The 17,319-nt window shown below is 43.5% G+C and overlaps 1 protein-coding gene across 1 annotated transcript in view; it reads left to right on the top strand.

Annotated features, from left to right (window-relative positions):
• NIBAN1 (niban apoptosis regulator 1) overlaps window positions 1-7,782 on the top strand; it is a 188,273-nt gene extending 180,491 nt beyond the window's left edge. Inside the window, exons 13-14 of the mRNA XM_055582930.1 lie at window positions 714-825; window positions 2,845-7,782. Of these exons, the coding sequence (XP_055438905.1) occupies window positions 714-825; window positions 2,845-3,971 (1,239 nt within the window). The 3' untranslated portion in view covers window positions 3,972-7,782. The remainder of the gene's footprint in view (window positions 1-713; window positions 826-2,844) is intronic.
• The last annotated feature ends 9,537 nt before the right edge of the window (window positions 7,783-17,319 follow it).

Here is a 17,319-nt window from a genome sequence, read left to right as displayed (position 1 = left end):
TATACACTCAAGTAAGCCCTAAATCCACAAAATCATACACAAGAATATCAATAGCATCTATGTTCATAACAGTCAATATCCAGCAGTAGGAATATAGATAAACAGTTTTAGCTTGTCCATATAATGAGTGCCATTTATCAGTAAAAAAGAATGAACTACTGATACATGCAGCAACATGGATGAATCTCCAAAAACAAACACAAAAAAAGAGTATAGGATTCCATTTACATAAAGTTAAATAAACAAGAAAAACTAATCTAGTGTGATAGATACAACATCAGAGCTTAATCTCTTGGTAAGTAGTCTAGACTGGAAAAAGGGGTGATGAAAATGTTTACCTTGATCTGGGTTATGGTTATCTGAGTATATTTATATATTTAAAGTTGTTGAGCTCTACTTTTAAAACGTGCGCATTTTTCCCGGTATAGCTTACACCTTAGTAAAGTACTGTTGGCATTAAAAAAGAAGAAAAAGAAGGAAACGTCCAGACCCACTGACAAGGCCTTGAGACATCAGGGTCTCTGGTGTCTGCCCCCTCAAAGCGCATAGAGTGTGAACCCAGTCCAGGTCATGGTGTCTGGGGGAAGGAAGCAGGTGACCAATGCTTCACACTCCAAGGGGGAACAAGAGGGACAGCTGTCGTTTCCGGAGCTCCTCTGCAAACTGGTGTCTCATGCGATGTCCCCTTTATCTTCTTATCTCTCCTTCTCCAGGAGCTTCAGAAATATGAGCAGTACATCTTTGCGGATCACACCAATATGATCCATGTTGAAAATGTCTACGAGGAGATTTTACATCAGATCCTCCTAGATGAAAGTCTGAAAGGTATGAAAGGTTTCCCTGGTGCTGGAGAAAGCTCTAGATAGAGGGGCGCACCCCTGATGGGGACCCCACAGGGCCAGCTAGGTTTTGTCCACAGGAATGAAAAGGGAAGAGGAAATTGACACCAAGAGCTGGGGAGACAGAGGACAAGGGACTGAAGAAGTGAGGGTCGCTGACCTCCGCTGAGCGGTTGCGGTTTGGCTCACACTCCACTGGCCCGTTAGATATTATTTCGCTTTCAATCCAAATAAGAACTCTGTGAACTGGGAATTTTAAGCTTCATTTTTCAGATGAGAAAACTAAGGTTAGAGAGATTAACCTAGGGTGTCTCATGAACAGCTGGCCTCCTCCGGCTGTTCCAGACAGAACAAAGGAAAAAGAGCTCTTCTTGGCCACAGGCTTACAACGCCTCCCCAGCCTGGAGCAGGTGATTCAGCAGCGGGGCTTCCCAGCTGCTCTGCCCTCTCAGCACATTCCTCACCTCCACTCAGCTAGAAAGAATACACTGGGCTGTGACTCCGTCCTTGGCGAGTCCCATTAGGACTCTGGCTCACAGTATCCCATGGAATCAGGCCCTGCTCAGGATAGGAGTGTAGATAGGAAAACTTTGATAGAAATACACAGGAGAGGGCTGTCCCTAAAACTATAGGCTTGAAACATATCTGGTCTCCACAAAGAAAGCTGGCCAAGCACAAGCTCCAGGTCAAAGTAGCTCATCCAATGAGATAAGGAATACAAAGATGTCATCTCAGTATCTGCACAGCTCAGTCAAGACTACTGCCAGTCCACCACAGCACCCTTGGGCAAATTAGGAAAAAAGCTCTCTTCCTCCAGATGGCGGACTGCTCTCTGTCAAAAAATTGTCACGATATACTGGTTTGGTTTGAGCAGGACATGCTACTGCGGCCTGCTGGAAAATTACTCTGCTGAATACACAAATCTGTGATGTGAATGGTATCCCCTGGGGTGTGAGATTGTTGGGCACTGTACAACCTACACAGCCAGAGGGAGAGGCTGATTGTCAAAAACGTCAGCTGCTGGTTGTCGTTATTTTTTAAAATTAATTTTTATTGGAGGATGGTTGCTTTACAGTGTTGCATTAGTTCCTACCGTACAGCAAAATGAATCAGCCGTACATTTACACATATTCCCTCCCTTTTAGAGTTCCTTCCCATTCAGTCTCCACAGCACTGTGAAGTAGAATTCCCTGTGCTGTCCAGTACAGATGGCCAACAAACACAAGATAAGATGCTCAATTGCTATGTTAATTATGCTAATTATTAGAGAACTGCAAATCAAAACTACAATGAGGTTATCACCTTACGCTGACCTGAATGGCCATCATCAAAAAAACCTACAAACAATAAATTCTGGAGAGGATGTGAAGGAAATGGTTGTTATTATTGATTTTACTCCTCTTGGAGCCTCTAGGACTGAGCCGGATGGACAGAGGCCTTTAGTTTGGACACGGCAGGTCATAAGGTTCTCTCTGCAGGCTCAGTACTAAGGACTCGTTACACGTTCAGGACTGTTCTGAGTGTAAAAGCAGAGAAACTAAGGGCCTGTCCTGCCCTAAAGGAGTGTCAGTCAAAGTAGACACACTGCAGCCACACACACTAGCGGCTAATGAGATGTGGTAGGGCCTCCAAGGGTGATACCAATGATGGTAGTAGATTTGACCTCTTTGAAAGCCAAGGGCATGTTTTATTCATTCATCTTTGGATTCTTAGAGCATGTCCCATAGTTGATGTCCAGTAAAAGTGTGCTGTTTGAATAAATGAATGAGTGAAGGAATGAATGAGTGAACATTACAGAAGTCCAGGGTTTGGAATGAGTCTGTAGGCTCTGGTCATCAGGGAAAGCTTCCTGAAAGAGGGTTAGATGTAAGCTGGAATTTGAAATTGGGAAATTCAGATGGTTAGAAAAGCTGAGAGGGAATTTTAGCTTCTAGATAAAATCAGAAATTCCAGATTAGTCAGGGCAAGGTTTTAACATTATGTTTTGCTTTCTGGTATCTCTCAGTGATAAAGGAGGCTGCTATCCTGAAGAAACACAATTTGTTTGAAGACAACATGGCCTTGCCCAGTGAAAGTGTGTCCAGCCTCACTGATCTAAAAACTCCTGCGGGGTCAAACCAGGCCAGCCCCGCCAGGAGAGCCTCAGCCGTTCTTCCCGGAGTTTCAGAGAGTGAGATCCTGAGTAATGAGGTGTTCCAGGAGGCAGGGGAGATGAAACAGCCAGAGGTCCCTAGTCCATTGGCCAGAGAAGAAGGCCTTTCCCTCCCTGTGTCCAGCCCTCCCCCAGATGGGGACAGGCAGGTCATTGATTCGAGTATAGATGGCCCGGTTGTGAATCTGGTGGCTACAGAGGTGACAGCAGGCGCCCTGGGCACACACTTGTCACAGCCGGAGTTGGAAGAGACTCCTGAGGACCGAGAACCCACCCAGGAAGATGCAGAGCCCAGCTCTGCCGCAGGCTCTTTGAAGGAGCTCAGAAATTTGCTGACGGTGACCGCCGAAGTAACAGAGGAGTCCGCTGTGCTTGAGGTTGAGAAAGATACACATGAGGAGGCCCTTGTTCCCCAAGATATTGAAAAAGAAGAGGAAGCCACCCAAATCGACACAGAGGCCAGTCAAGCATCTGCCTCGGGTCAGGACAACTGTGAAGAAAGTGAAGTCAGTGAGGGGGAGGCCCATGGTCCAGCTCCCAAGGCCGAGGCCAGCGGGGTGGAGCTGGGAGAATTTCCAGATGCTCAGCCAACCTGCGGGGGGCTCAGTGAGGGGGCCCGGGGCCCAGACCCCACAGAGGAGGCGGGAGAGCCCGCTGAGAGTGAGCTCACAGGGGATGCCTCTGGACTGGGCACCCTTGAAGGAGGAGGGCCCGTGTGCTCTGTGGAGGCTGAGGCTGTGTCCCTAGAAGCTTGCGTGTTCCATTCTGACCCCATCAGCCCCAGGGAGAGCCAGGTTTCTGTGGAAGAAGAGGCGGTGGGCGGGAGCTGCAGCACAGCCCAGCCTGCCACCAGTGAGGATGCCCAGGAGAGGAAGGCCTACCCCGTTCATGAGTGTCAGTGGGTGGTGGAGAATGTTGCAAACACCGATACCCTAGATACACAGAGAGAAGACCCCCCAGAGCCCCCTTCAGAGGAGTGAAAGGGACAGCGTGGCCAGTCTTTCTTGGAACAAACTCAGCCCAAAGGGGAAGGGGGGGGTGCCTGCAAGTTGTTACCAAAAAAAAAAAAAAAAAAAGCATGAAGTACTTCTTTAATTTGTATAATGAAGCTAGAGGGAATTGCACACGGGGCAGAAGCACTGAGGCAAGCCTTTGTGGAATGGAACTGTCCTCCCATGAATTACGGCTTTAGCATTTGAATAAGAATTACAAAGGTAATGGCGTGGGGTGGGGGGGTGGTGAGAGGCAGCTGAGGGGCCCAGGGTGGGACGGGGCTGCGGGCAAGGCAGAGGAGACAGCCGGGCACCCTGCACACTCTCTTCTAATGCACTTTAAGGCTTCTTCATGTTCGGTGAGAATGCGAAGGTAGATCCTGTAATCCAGCTTCACCGTTCGTCCACAGCCCGGCTGCAGGAAAGGGAGATGGTGCGCGCTGGCCCCTCCTGCCTGCTGTGTGCGCCCCACAGAGCCTGAGCGATCAGCCTGAGACATCTCAGGAAGGCTGAGCGGAAACAGAGCGAGGCTGTGGTCTGGGGGCTGGCTGGGCCTCTTACTAATGCCGCTATCAATTTCCTACTAATTCATCTTGCTAATTCTTATTAATTAATCACTTTTTGGAGAACATCAGATGAGGCAAGGAAATTTCTTTGGCATGTTTAAGTCTGAAAGCCTTCCAAATTAGCCTTAGACTGTGCAGAGAAAGAGCTTAGCTAAATTATCAAGCATAAAGCCGGCCAATTAAACATTATTTGAACAGCTATTCTACGACACATGCTGTGTTAGGCATAGTAACAAAAAAGAACAAAAAAAAAAAAAAAGAAAGATTAGGTGCTTGTCTAGCATAAATGGAAGGATCCAAAGGAATTTAATCTGAAAGAAAAAAATATATACTGATTTTCAAAACATGACAACTTTCTTTCCATTGAAACAGTCCTGGTTTATTCGCAGGAGGGAATAAAGTGAATAAGTGAATAAAAGGAGAAAGAAAAGAGGGAAGTAAAAGGGAGAGAGAAAGGAAGAAGAGAGAAACCAAGCTATAGATCATTAAGTTCCAAAGATATTACCAACAATGGAAATTATTTGCTCAGTTGTTCAGCAAATTGAGTCTCGTTATGTCCCAGGCACTGATACTGTGCTGAAAATGGCTCTGTTCCTTTCTCCCAAAACCTGCTTTAATGGAAATAGATGGAAATACATCTTCTGAATGGATCATGACCTTTACCTGTGAGTGTTAAGGTGGAATGAACTTTCTTGCCAAAGGTTAAAAAGATGTATTCTCTTGTCCTTCAGAAAAATACCAGATGATTTTCTAAAAGCTTTAGTCCCAGGTCTACATCTTGAAGTTTCCTTCTACAAATTTTAATATTAGATCTAAACATATTGTCCTAAGAGCTTGTTTTGATTATCATCAGCAAGTAGTTAATATCAGGTTTTTTTTTTTTAAGAATTTGTCCACAGTTTGACCATTTAAGCAGGAATTAAAATATCTCTCTCTCTACCTCCCTATGAAGAATTGCTTGGATTTCTGGGTCATAGGGGATGAAAAATAATCAGGATACTCTCATATTGCATTGTTTCACCCTTGGCTCAGACAGTAAAGAATCTGTCTGCAATGCAGGAGACCTGGGTTCAATCCCTGGGTCAGGAAGATCTCCTGGCCAAAGGAATAGCTACCCACTCCAGTATTCTTGCCTGGAGAATTCCATGGACAGAGGAACCTGGCAGGCTGTGGTCCATGGGGTGGCAAAGAGTCCAACATGACCGAGTGACTAACACTTAGCGTGTTTAGATCCTCTCATTATAGGTGGAGAAGGCAATGGCACCCCACTCCAGTACTCTTGCCTGGAAAATCCCATGGACGGAGGAGCCTGGTAGGTTGCAGTCCATGGGGTCATGAAGAGTCGGACACGACTGAGCGACTTCACTTTCACTTTTCACTTTCATGCATTGGAGAAGGAAATGGCAACCCACTCCAGTGTTCTTGCCTGGAAAATCCCAGGGACGGGGGAGCCTGGTGGGCTGCTGTCTATGGGGTCGCACAGAGTCGGACACGACTGAAGTGACTTAGCAGCAGCAGCAGCAGCATTATAGGTGGAAGGCAGAGGTCACTCCCCTCCCTGGTCCTTATTGCACCCGTGTTCACTCATATCCTTGCATTTGGCACAAAATATTGCAATTATGTTTACTTCCTGTCTCTTCCAGGGGCCCCTTCCTTCAAGGACAGATGCTAGGGTTTGGTCATCCTGTGTACTTCCTGCACACACAGCCTTGAATAATGGCTCCCTGGATTCTCAAGTCACTTTAATATCCCTAGTGCCTAACAAGGAACTGCTTGTGTCAGGCTTCTCAGGAAATGTGAGAACTGATCACCAACCACACTGCTGTGCTGGGGCTATTTGGGGCTTGCTGTCAGGCAAGGAGATATATTTTACTTGGGCTTTTTGCCCTTGGGAGTCTTCCCTTAAATCAAGTCCAAAGTCCAAAAGGCAAGTGGCCAAATGGTCTGATGCGCTGCCCAGTGAGACTGAGAGCCAAAGGTGCAGTGCCCAGCCTCCCCAAGGACTGCCCTTTTCTCCAGGAGAATGGTGATCAGCAAGCAAGGAGGTCCTGGCGCAGGCTAAGCCCACGTAGAAGCTTCTAGCTTCCTCCCTTTTGCTCACCTCAGGGCTCCTGGCCCCACTTGGAAAGCTGAGAGATTTTTCCAACCCTAAATGACAGTACTTGTCACTTCATTGGATGGATGAACATCAGTGTCTACCCATCCGCTGGTAGAGGAGACCAGAGATTAAGAGGAAGTACGGAGCTGAGAACGCAGAGTTTTTCTGTACATATTTCACAAAAGACACGTCCACTAGATTAAGTCAGGTGACTGTTCCATTTGATGATGGAACAGGAAATTAAAGTGCATTAAAATTTCCTTATTTGTTTTCACATGTTGAGTGGAATAGTTTCCTATTACTGGGAGTTTCTCTTGCTTTTGATACAGACTTGTCTAGATTGCTTCAGTGGTTTCCAGGTTGGAGCAAGGTTATTGTGATTTAAGTAAGCAGCAGGAAAAGCCTCTGCAAGCTGCTCAGGGGCTCTCTCCTATGGACAAATTTCTTTGAAATGCATAAAACCTCAAGACATAGCTTTTGGCAAAAATTCCATGACTAGTTATGTTTTATTGACCTTTCACAAAGAAAGGATGTTTTCCTTAAAAATGAATTTGCTTATCCTTTGCAGCTTAGAGCAGAGTCAGTAGTGTCTTGCATTATTCAGAGTAAACTTATTTCAAAAAAAAATGCATTTTGGAGACAACAAGGAAAAGATTCTAGCTTGTTCAAAATTTTTAGAAAGAGACTGAGTATGAAGACCTATGGGTCTTCATGCTCCATCTTCTGTATTTTACTACAGAGATTCTCAAGTCTGATTTCATAACCTTCAGATTAGAGGTAGTGATTTCAAAGGGTTCCACGATTCTCTCAGATAAGTGATTTTATTTCTTTATAAAAAGTGCTAAGTGGTGTTTGCTAACCTAGCAAGTTTAATTTGGGGAAGAGAAAGACATCACTGACTAAAATAAATAATACAGTTTCACTTGGTGAAAAAGTCAGTTACATGTACCTTCTTTACCAAAAACAAGTGGGTTTTACAATTTGCTTCTGAAGTCTGCAACCTCAATAAGGAGATCTACACTGTGGATTGGTTTTTCTGGTCACTATATAAAGCAAATAAACGTAAACCACTTTGTAACCACATGTTTACCCTGCCAAGTGCCTACATTGCAATAAAATGTTTGTCCTTGAAAAAGTGTCCAGACGTCATATTTATTTGGAATGGGGCTGTTTTCATCTTTTAAGCAAATGTCATACTTGAGCTGGGAGGAACTCCTCAGAGATGGAAAAATGAGTCAGTGTAGTACAGAATTTTACTTTTCTGCCATCAGGAAGGAATCCACAGGGAAGTCACTTAATGGCAGTTGTAATCATGCTTTTAAAATGCATATGCTAATTTCTGTGGGAATCGGATTAGGTCTATAATACAGTAATGGGCAATTACTCTTGATGTAATTGAATTGCTGTTCAAACAAATTTGTTTTCAGTGGACAACGCTGAGCAATATATCCATTCTTTCTGTAATTATAAACAAAGCAATATTTACTCACTAGTATCCACAGTTGCTCATTCATCCATAAATTCATTCATCTGAAAAACAATGATTGTGCATCTGTTGTATGCAGGTGCTCTAGTGGGTGTAGAAGACACAGAAGTATATACAGTGGACATGATCTCATATCACAAAACTCAAATTCTCAGGGTGGACACAGCCAGGGAGAGATCAGAATGGGTGTTCGCTTCTTTCACTTGGCAGAAGACTTTTCTATGATCTCAGCTTTAACTTTACACCAACAGCTTCAGGCAAGAGAGGAGGCATGTTGGAGAAATCGTGTCCGGCAGTGATGGAGACACTTGGTGTGGCATAAGCTTCCCTCCTCCACCTCCTCTTTCCATAGCAAACTTCTGGTGGCTCCTCCAGAATTTCTACTTTGGGTCAATAATCAGATTGGAATTGGAGATGAGGGGAATCATGAAACCACTTTTGTATGTCTTTTTCTTAGATTGTCTGTTCATCCGGTGTGTCCAGGATGGAAGTGATGGAGGTCTAGGGAGGAGTCAACTAACAGCTCTTCTCTCCTTACAAGCCTGGAGCCACTCCAGCTTGAGCATCTCTCATCCTTTGCCATATCCATTGTCAAGAATATCTGTCCCTCCCTTCCCCATCTAGCCAATTCCCATTGTTACTGTGAGAGGACAAGTCAGGCCAGTTTCCCCACCCGGCTCGTACTCCCAATAATGCTTTGCTGAACTCTCCCAGCCAAATGTACTTTTCTACTTCTAGTCATCCTCTCTCTCTGCTGCAGTCATCCACCTGACCTGTGCCTTGGGGCAGGGATCCTGCCTTTAATCTTTGTATCCTTAGCAGAGCATAGGTCCCTGAAGATAGCAAGTGCTCAAGAAATGTTGAATAAATATCCCCAATCACAGATGAAGAAACAAGTGAAGATAATAGTCAGTGATCCCTTAGCATGTATTAAGAATCTGTGACTCTCGGAAATTTACCCACCCTCAGTCTACATAGATAGTTCTGTTTTAGTGATGAGACTTGATCATGGGTTTTTGTATACTCATCAGTCTGGGAGGGCAAGTCAGAGCCAAATTGCCTCCAAATCAAGCTACTATGAGCCACCTCCTAGTTTTGGGGACAGCAGCCTCCACTGGGTTTTCCTGAGGTCCTTAAGAGGTTAACAATGCAAAAAGGTCAAGAAGTTCACCCCTGAATGGTACCCAAGTCTGTGATGCATGAGCAAATGCTTGAGAATTAATGGGCAGCATCTTCCTTCTAGAAAGCCCTCCTCTTGAGGTTGGATAGGGAGCAGGGAAGAAGATGTGGTCCCTGATTTTAGGAAATTCAGTCCAGTTGGGGAAGCTGAGATGCAAATGATGGTTCTGTGAGAAGAGGAAGAAGGGTTCTGGCAGAAGAAGTAACAACTGAGGACTCTGCTCAAGAAAGGGCAGGTCTGATTGTTGAACCTATTAAGTTTGCTCTTTGTTTCTTGCCTTTTTGACTTCTTCATGAACTAAAATCCAAAATCCAGCAGCCAGAACCATTAGAGGGAGCTGTGGTCAGAAGGAGTTACAGTCAGAGCTGTGACAATGGGCGGAAATCAGTGGGCTCTATTGATTTAATCATGACTTACTTGAAGGGAGAGGGGAGCAATCTAAGGAATGAGTTGACCTCAAGAAACTGGAAAAGGCAAAGAGATGGATTTTCCCATAGAGCCTCAAGAAAGGAATGCAGACCTGCCTCCTCACTGATACTAGCTCAGTGAGACCTGTGTTATAGTTCTAACCTTCACAACTGTAAGATATTAAATGTGTGTTGTTTTTGACCACTAAATTTGTGGTAACTTGTAACAGCAGTTGGACCTCTTAGTTAAAACATAAACAAATGAAACTCTAAAAAAATCCAGCTGCCCCCAGATACTCTGAAGAAATTTTTTATCAAGATCCTTTCCTGTCCTACCCGTCTGGTCCCTATACAGAGGGGTATGTATATGTATCGGGAAGGGTTTGCTTTGTATTAGCAATTCCAAGTGGAATTGTTGGGGTAGGAACCAGATGGGGCTTATGTTTTGGAAAATGTCTACAAGACACTGAGGTGATTTTGAAGCTAAGGCCTTCAACACCCTGCTCCCTGCTGCCTGAGTCACGTGGGGAACAGTTCTTTCTGTACACTGGTTTGAGAGGGATGTTGTGAGGGGAAAATGAAGGCATCTTTATTTCTGTCTGTTGGAGGCTTCAGGTTTTGAACTTTAAATTTTTATCCAGAGTTTAGGATAAATTATGTTTTTCATGTAACGTCCAGATTCATTCATGGATTTTTTTTTTCCACAAAATACTTATCAATATCTACTAACGTACCACAGACTCTGCCAGACCCTGGGAATAGAGTGATAAAACAATCAGTCCCTGCCAGCATTACATTCAGTTTGTGGGTTATCTTTTCCCCATTGACATTTTCAATTATTCAGTTTAAGAAAATACTGTTAATATTAATGAGCCTTTTCACCTTTCAGGTCATGATTCAGAATTCTTCACCAAGTTTACCTAAAGACTGGGAACTTGGTTTGCTCTGAGTTCCTTTATGAAAAAATTGTATGGGTGTCAACTTATTGTCTGAACTGGGGCTAACCACTTAACCTTTAAAAGAATTTGTTTGTAAAATGGCAACAACAGCCCCCACATTGAAAGGCTGTTGTCCACATTGAGTAAAATGAGGCTCAAAGAAGCGAAGCAACTTCTGAAGGTTACACAGCTAGTAACTAGTTGACCCAGGAGTATCATTTAGCAATCACTACAAAACTGAAATCACTCCAAAAGTCAGTGGTTAAAATAGGAAGCATTTATTACTGCTCAGAAGGCTACGGGTCAAGCACCAGGGAGACAGCTCGTGTCATCCTGTCTGACTTCCCCAACAGGTGTGGGAGGTGGCTGGCTGTCCACTGGTGTGGCCTGTCCCTTGCTGGGCGGCTGGGCTCCTCTCCGTGTGGTCTCCCATCTTTCAGCAGGCTGGTGCAGGCTCATTCCTGATGCAGAAGCCAGGAGGAGAAAAGGAGAGAGAGAGAAGAGGCAAAAAGCTCAGAACGAGTGCAACATCACTTCTGCCATGTTCCACTGACCAAAGCCAGTCACAGGGTGGGGTGAGATTCAGGAATGGAATTGCTGCAGTCACACGCCGCATTGTGCCTGCGTTCGGGGAAGCCATTAGCTGGGGCATCGATGCAATCAACCTGCCTCAGCAGCATTCACATGACTCCTGTTTGACTCTAAAACCATGCTCTTGTCTCCAGAGGACACTGTCTATAAACACTTACACAGCCAGCGCTGGCCCCTCTCACATTCTTCCCCAATGTCTATGCCCCGCTTTAGCCCCATTCTCTACTAGATGAACAAAACACCATCATTCCCAACTCTAACTTTGACCTATCAAAGAATTTTGGCTTTTGCATTCGTTTGGAAAATGAGTCTCTTATTTAAAAGTTTTTTTTTTTTTTTTTAAGATTTACTTATTTTTGGCTGTGCTGGGTCTTCGTGGCTGTGTGCGGGCTTTCTCTGGTTGCAGGGAGTGGGGCTACTCTTCATTGCAGTGCACGGGCTTCTCATTGTGATGGCTTCTCTTCTTGTGCAGCATGGGCTCTAGGCACCTGGGCTTCAATAATTTTGGCTTGTGGGCTCAGCAGTTATGGCTCCTGGGCTTAGTTGCTCCAGGGCATTTGGGATTGTTCCAGAGCAGGGATCAAACCCATGTCCCCTGCATTGGCAGGCAGAGTTTTAACCACTTGACCACCAGGGAAGGGCCTAAAAGTTGTTGTTGTTGTTTTTAAATTTATAAGCCTTGTAAGAAGAAATGTCTAAAAGAGATTCCTTCCCATCTTAGCAATATATACTTTATATACTGCTTAATTATAACAAGGTCATTGGTCATGATAAACATGTTAATTATGCCAGGAGAGTAAGAAAATTTAACCCGTGCCAAGCAGTATTTAGCTTCATATAAACAAGCACCATTCTCTCCAACAAACATGTCAATAATATTATTTTCTATAGAAAATAATGGTAGTCTTAAGAAAATAGTACAGTCCTCCTCATAAGGAAAATAAACACATTTTAAAACCAACCACAAAACAAGTAAAGATAAATTTTACTTGAAAATTTATCCCACCTGGTTAATATTCTGTATTCTTCGTAACTCTATGATAGCTGATTTGTAAATATTCCTAATCCCTCTCCTTTTCCCTGGAAAAGGATGATCCTCAGGATATAACATTTTAAGAGCACTTGTATCAGATTTTGCCCTTCCAGCTTTCTTGCTAGAATATTGTTGTACCTAGTGACCTATGGGTTTCTTTTAAAATTTTCATAAAGGTTGAATAAAAAGTTTCGGGGCTTACATCTATCTGGTAGCATGCCACCTCACCAAGAATGTCCTTTCTTTTCTTGTCTGTCCAACACACGAGACCACATCAGGACTCATTTTGTGCTCCCTGCCATCATTTCAAGCCTTCTTCCTCTGAATTCCTTTGGCTTTTATGCTGACAACATTGATTTTGGCACTTTAAACATGTACCATGAAGAAATTTTTAGTGATTTCTCATATGTTTTGACTCATGACTTTCAAAAGAGAGGGAGTTTTCCCTGTATGCCTAGAGACTCAATATATTCATAGAAGCATAGACTTTAGGGTTGGAAGACACCCTAAATGTTCACTGAATGCAAATGTATCCACAGTGCTTGTATTCCCCCTTTAAAACCTCCTGCTTTTGGTCATCCTCCAGGGATGGGAAAATCACTATCTCCCAAAGGAAATTATTTTGTTTTCAGATGACTCTGATGGTTGGAGAGCAAAAATATTACTCTCATGTTCCACTCCTCCTCTGCCACCATCCTCAACTATAATTTCCATCCCATGGGTCCAATTTTTTCCATCAGGGAAACATACACCATTCTAACCTCTTTTCCTCCTGACAGATTTCAAACATCTCCAAATAACTGAGATGTCTTTTCCAGACTAACTATCCCCCAATTCACCTCTTTTTATGTAATATGGCTTTGAGCTCCTCTGTTGAGTCTTTTCACAGCTCAATTACAAGCTAGTTCCTTGTGTTTTCCTTTTTTCCTTTCTCCCTCAATAGCCTCTGTCTACCTCATAGCCTAATGAGCTTCCCAGGTGGCGCTAGTGGTAAAGAATCCACCTGCCAATGCAGGAGACGCAGAGATGTGGATTCGATCCCTGGGTTGGGAAGCTCCCCTGGAGGAGGGCATGGCAACCCACTGCAGTGTTCTTGCCTGGAGAATCCCATGGACAGAGAAGCCTGGTGGGCTTCAGTCTATGGGGTTGCAAAGAACTGAACACAACTCTAGTGACTTAGCACATACACAGGCACTTAGCCTAGCACCCTTTCTCTCGAAAATCTTCTCTCCCCAGCCCAGAGGAAGGCACATTTTTGTCCCTTTCCCCTTTTCTTGTTATCTTCAAAGAGAAGCAAAGAGCATTTTTTTTACAGTAAAGTTGTTGCTTTCAAGCACTGTGGGGAAGATACATGAAATAAAAAAGTAAAAACTCTAAAAGTTACATAAAAGTTAAGTCCTTAGATGTAAGCTTCCAGGTCTACCATTTTTTACTCCTTTTGAGAAAGTAAAAGGAAGACTCGTTCATTGTCAGCCCACTGCCTTATTTCTAGAAGTGGGACTCACCAACATTCTTCTCCACTTACTAACCCTTCCCTAATTCCTGCAAGAAAGCACCTCTTTCCAGAATGTGATTCAGGCAAAGCAAATACTTCAATGGTTAAACATCTAAAAAGCTCCCAGACTGCAAATAATCTCCACTTAATTTGTCCTACTTTCGGAGATCTATCTCCTTTTGGCATTTTATTATTCTCCTTAGAGACTTTTTGTTGACTTTTTGGCATTTATTGATCAAATATTCTTACAAAAAAAAAAAAACATAAAACAAGAGTGCAAAAAATATCAAGGCTAGAAATAGGGATCTGGGAGTCAGTCAATGGCATCCATTTGGTAATTGAAGCCCCAGCAATGGATAGGACGCCCTTTGGGGAATCTAAAGAAGGAAGGGGGGCTGGGAAACTTAAGGAACACCCATGTTTGTATCAAAGGAGGAGAAAAATCCACAGTGAGATAAGTAGGGGAAAAAAAGGAGAGGATATAAATGACAAGAAACCAAAGAGAGGACAACTTGAGGAAGGCAGGAGTGGTCCATGAGTCAAATGCTGCAGCGAGATCAAATAGGAAAAGGCATGAAGGGTGTTCACTAGCTCACAAAAATGTCACTAGTACCTTGGTCAGACAGAAACCAGACTGTGATGGGAAATGAAAGTGGATACACTCCAGTTTGTCTTTATCTGCCTTAGCATGTGTGACCCCAAACTGACCCTATATGTTCCAAGTGTGGTCTGACAGGTGGTGTAAAGTGAGATCATGTCCACTTTGACCAATTCACTCTGTTTGGTAATGAAGCTTCAGCCCACATTCAGTTATTTTCGGCAGTCCCACTTACTGCACCACTCCAATGACTCACATGAAAGTAGTCTGTTTAAACCTTACGTCATTTCCATACATGGCAGAACTAATACATGACTTCCCATCTCACACTTGTGCAGCTGAGTTTTAAAACTAAGTTCAGAACCTCATTCAGCTACAGTTTGCCTTATTAGTTTCAGTTCTTTGTTCCAACCTATGGGAACATTCTTTGTCCTAATTCTGTCATCCTACAGATTAGCTATACTTCTGGCTTTACGGCATCCATAAATTTGATTTACACTGGTGTTTCCAACCAAGTCGTCAATAATGGCAAGTCCCAAGCATTCAGGCAAGGGCTGGGTGGAAACTTGAAGATATGGCTGGGTCTGAAGCCAATAACAAGTGTCTAAATGCTAACACTAGCAGGTCTGAAGCCAGCTGACAGTGAGTATGGGATTAAGGGTTGTTCAGGGCGGGAAAGACAATGGATAAGTAATGGGGCAGAAACCAGGAACTGAGCCAAACCACAACCTAGACGAGCAGATTCAATATAAAGGAGAGATCTAGAAGCTAGAGAAATTAAAAGAACACCCAAAGTCAACAACAGGCTCAAGAGAGAGAGTGCATATATAGACACTAATTTTTGGACTTCCAGGTGGGTTTTATGTCTTCTTTTCCACATGCAAGGGTATGTGTCCTTTAAAATTAAGAGCTTTTGATAAATAAAAATATGTACAAGACAGGTCTTCTGGCTCTTTCCTAAGTATGGAACGTTTTTTTGGACTGGCCAAGTAACCAGCCAGGACAAATTCTCCCAACTCTACTGCGTCTACTCCGTATTTCTCTTCCTGTTCCCAAGGAGGTGAGACTTTATAAGGAATGTTAATAGGGAGCAAGAATAGTCAAACGAAAGGGAAGAAGGGGGAACATAGAGAATGATTTTTCACTGGGATCCCTATGTTGTATTTATTTTCTGTCCTGGAATTCCATTAAAGATTAGCATCAATATTATTTTTAACACATATTAGCATAGCTAAAATGAAAACAAGACTGAATGCTGGGGAGGATGCGGCTAGAACTCTCATATGCTGCTGGGAATGCAAAACAGGATGTCCACTTTAGAAAACAGATGGCGAGTTTCTTATAAAGTTAAACATATCCTTATCAAGCATGCATGCTAAGTGGCTTCAGTTGTGTCCGACTCCGTGCAACCCTATGGACTGTAGTTGGCCAGGCTCTTCTGTTCATGGGATTCTCCAGGCAAGAAAATGAGTGGGTTGCCATGCCCTTCTCCAGGGGTTCTTTCTGACCCAGGGATCGAAGCTAGTCTCTTATGTTTCCTAAAGTGGCAGGTGGGTTCTTTACCCCTAGTACCACCTGGGAAGTTCAGTAATTCCACATGACCCAGTAATTCCTTTGCTAGGTATTTACTGAAGCGAAGTTAAAATTTTGTTCACACAAAAACCTTTATGCCAATGTCTACAGTTGCTGTATTAATAACTGTCAAAAACTGCAAAACAACCTAAATTTCTTCAGGTGGTGAATAGATAAACAAACTGGTACATCCATATAATAGACTACTACTCAATAATAAACGGAGAAGGCAATGGCACCCCACTCCAGTACTCTTGCCTAGAAAATCCCATGGACGGAGGAGCCTGGAAGGCTGCAGTCCATGGGGTTGTGAAGAGTTGGACACGACTGAGTGACTTCACTTTCACTTTTCACTTTCCTGCATTGGAGCAGGAAATGGCAACCCACTCCAGTGTTCTTGCCTGGAGAATCCCAGGGACAGGGGAGCCTGGTGGGCTGCCGTCTATGGGGTCGCACAGAGTTGGACACAACTGAAGCGACTTAGCAGCAGCAACAATAAAAAGAAATGCTCTACTGATATATACAATAACATGAATGAATCTCAAAATTATTAGGCAGAGTGAAAAAGGATATAGACTGTATGATTCCTTTTATATTACAATCTAGGAAAGGAAAAACTATAGGGATAAAAATAAATCATTGGTTACCTATAGGCGGGAGAATAGGAGAAACTGACTATGAAGAGGCACATAATGGGATTTTGGAAGGTGAAGAAACCATTCTGCATCTTGATTATGGTGTTTGCTCAATGACTTTATGCATTTATCAACACTCATAAAACTGTACACAGAAAAGGGAAGATTTTAGTCATATGCAAATTGTTGTTATTTAGTTGCCAAGTCACTCTTTTCAACTTCATGGATTATATATAGCCTGTCAAGTTCCTCTGTCCATGGGATTTTGAAGGCAAGAATACTGGAGTGGGTAGCCATGTCCTTCTACAGGGGATCTTCCTGACCCAGGGATGGAACCCACATCTCCTGTGCTGCAGGCAGATCCTTTATGAGAGAGCCACCTGGGAAGCCCCATATGTAAATTACACCTCAATAAACATGACTAAAAAAATATATTTCCTTTAGTAGCCCAAATTTTCAACAGTAATGATTAATTATATTATGAAACGTTTATACAATAAAGCATTGAACAGTTGTTTGGGACTTTGTTAGACTTTTTCTCTGCCCAGTAGCTTATGAAGAATCTTTACAGGGACTTCCCTGTAAAGGGAAGTGGATACAGTGGATAAGTGGTACAGTGGATAAGAATCTGCCTGTCAATGTGGAAACACAGGTTCCATCCCTGGTCTGGGAAGATTTCATGCGCCACAGCTACTGAAGCCCCAACACTCTAGAGTGCGCTCGACAACCAGAGAAGT

This window comes from Bubalus kerabau, chromosome 5 (assembly GCF_029407905.1).
Source record: "Bubalus kerabau isolate K-KA32 ecotype Philippines breed swamp buffalo chromosome 5, PCC_UOA_SB_1v2, whole genome shotgun sequence".
NCBI lineage: Eukaryota > Metazoa > Chordata > Mammalia > Artiodactyla > Bovidae > Bubalus > Bubalus kerabau.
This window is presented reverse-complemented; position numbering and strand designations above follow the sequence as displayed.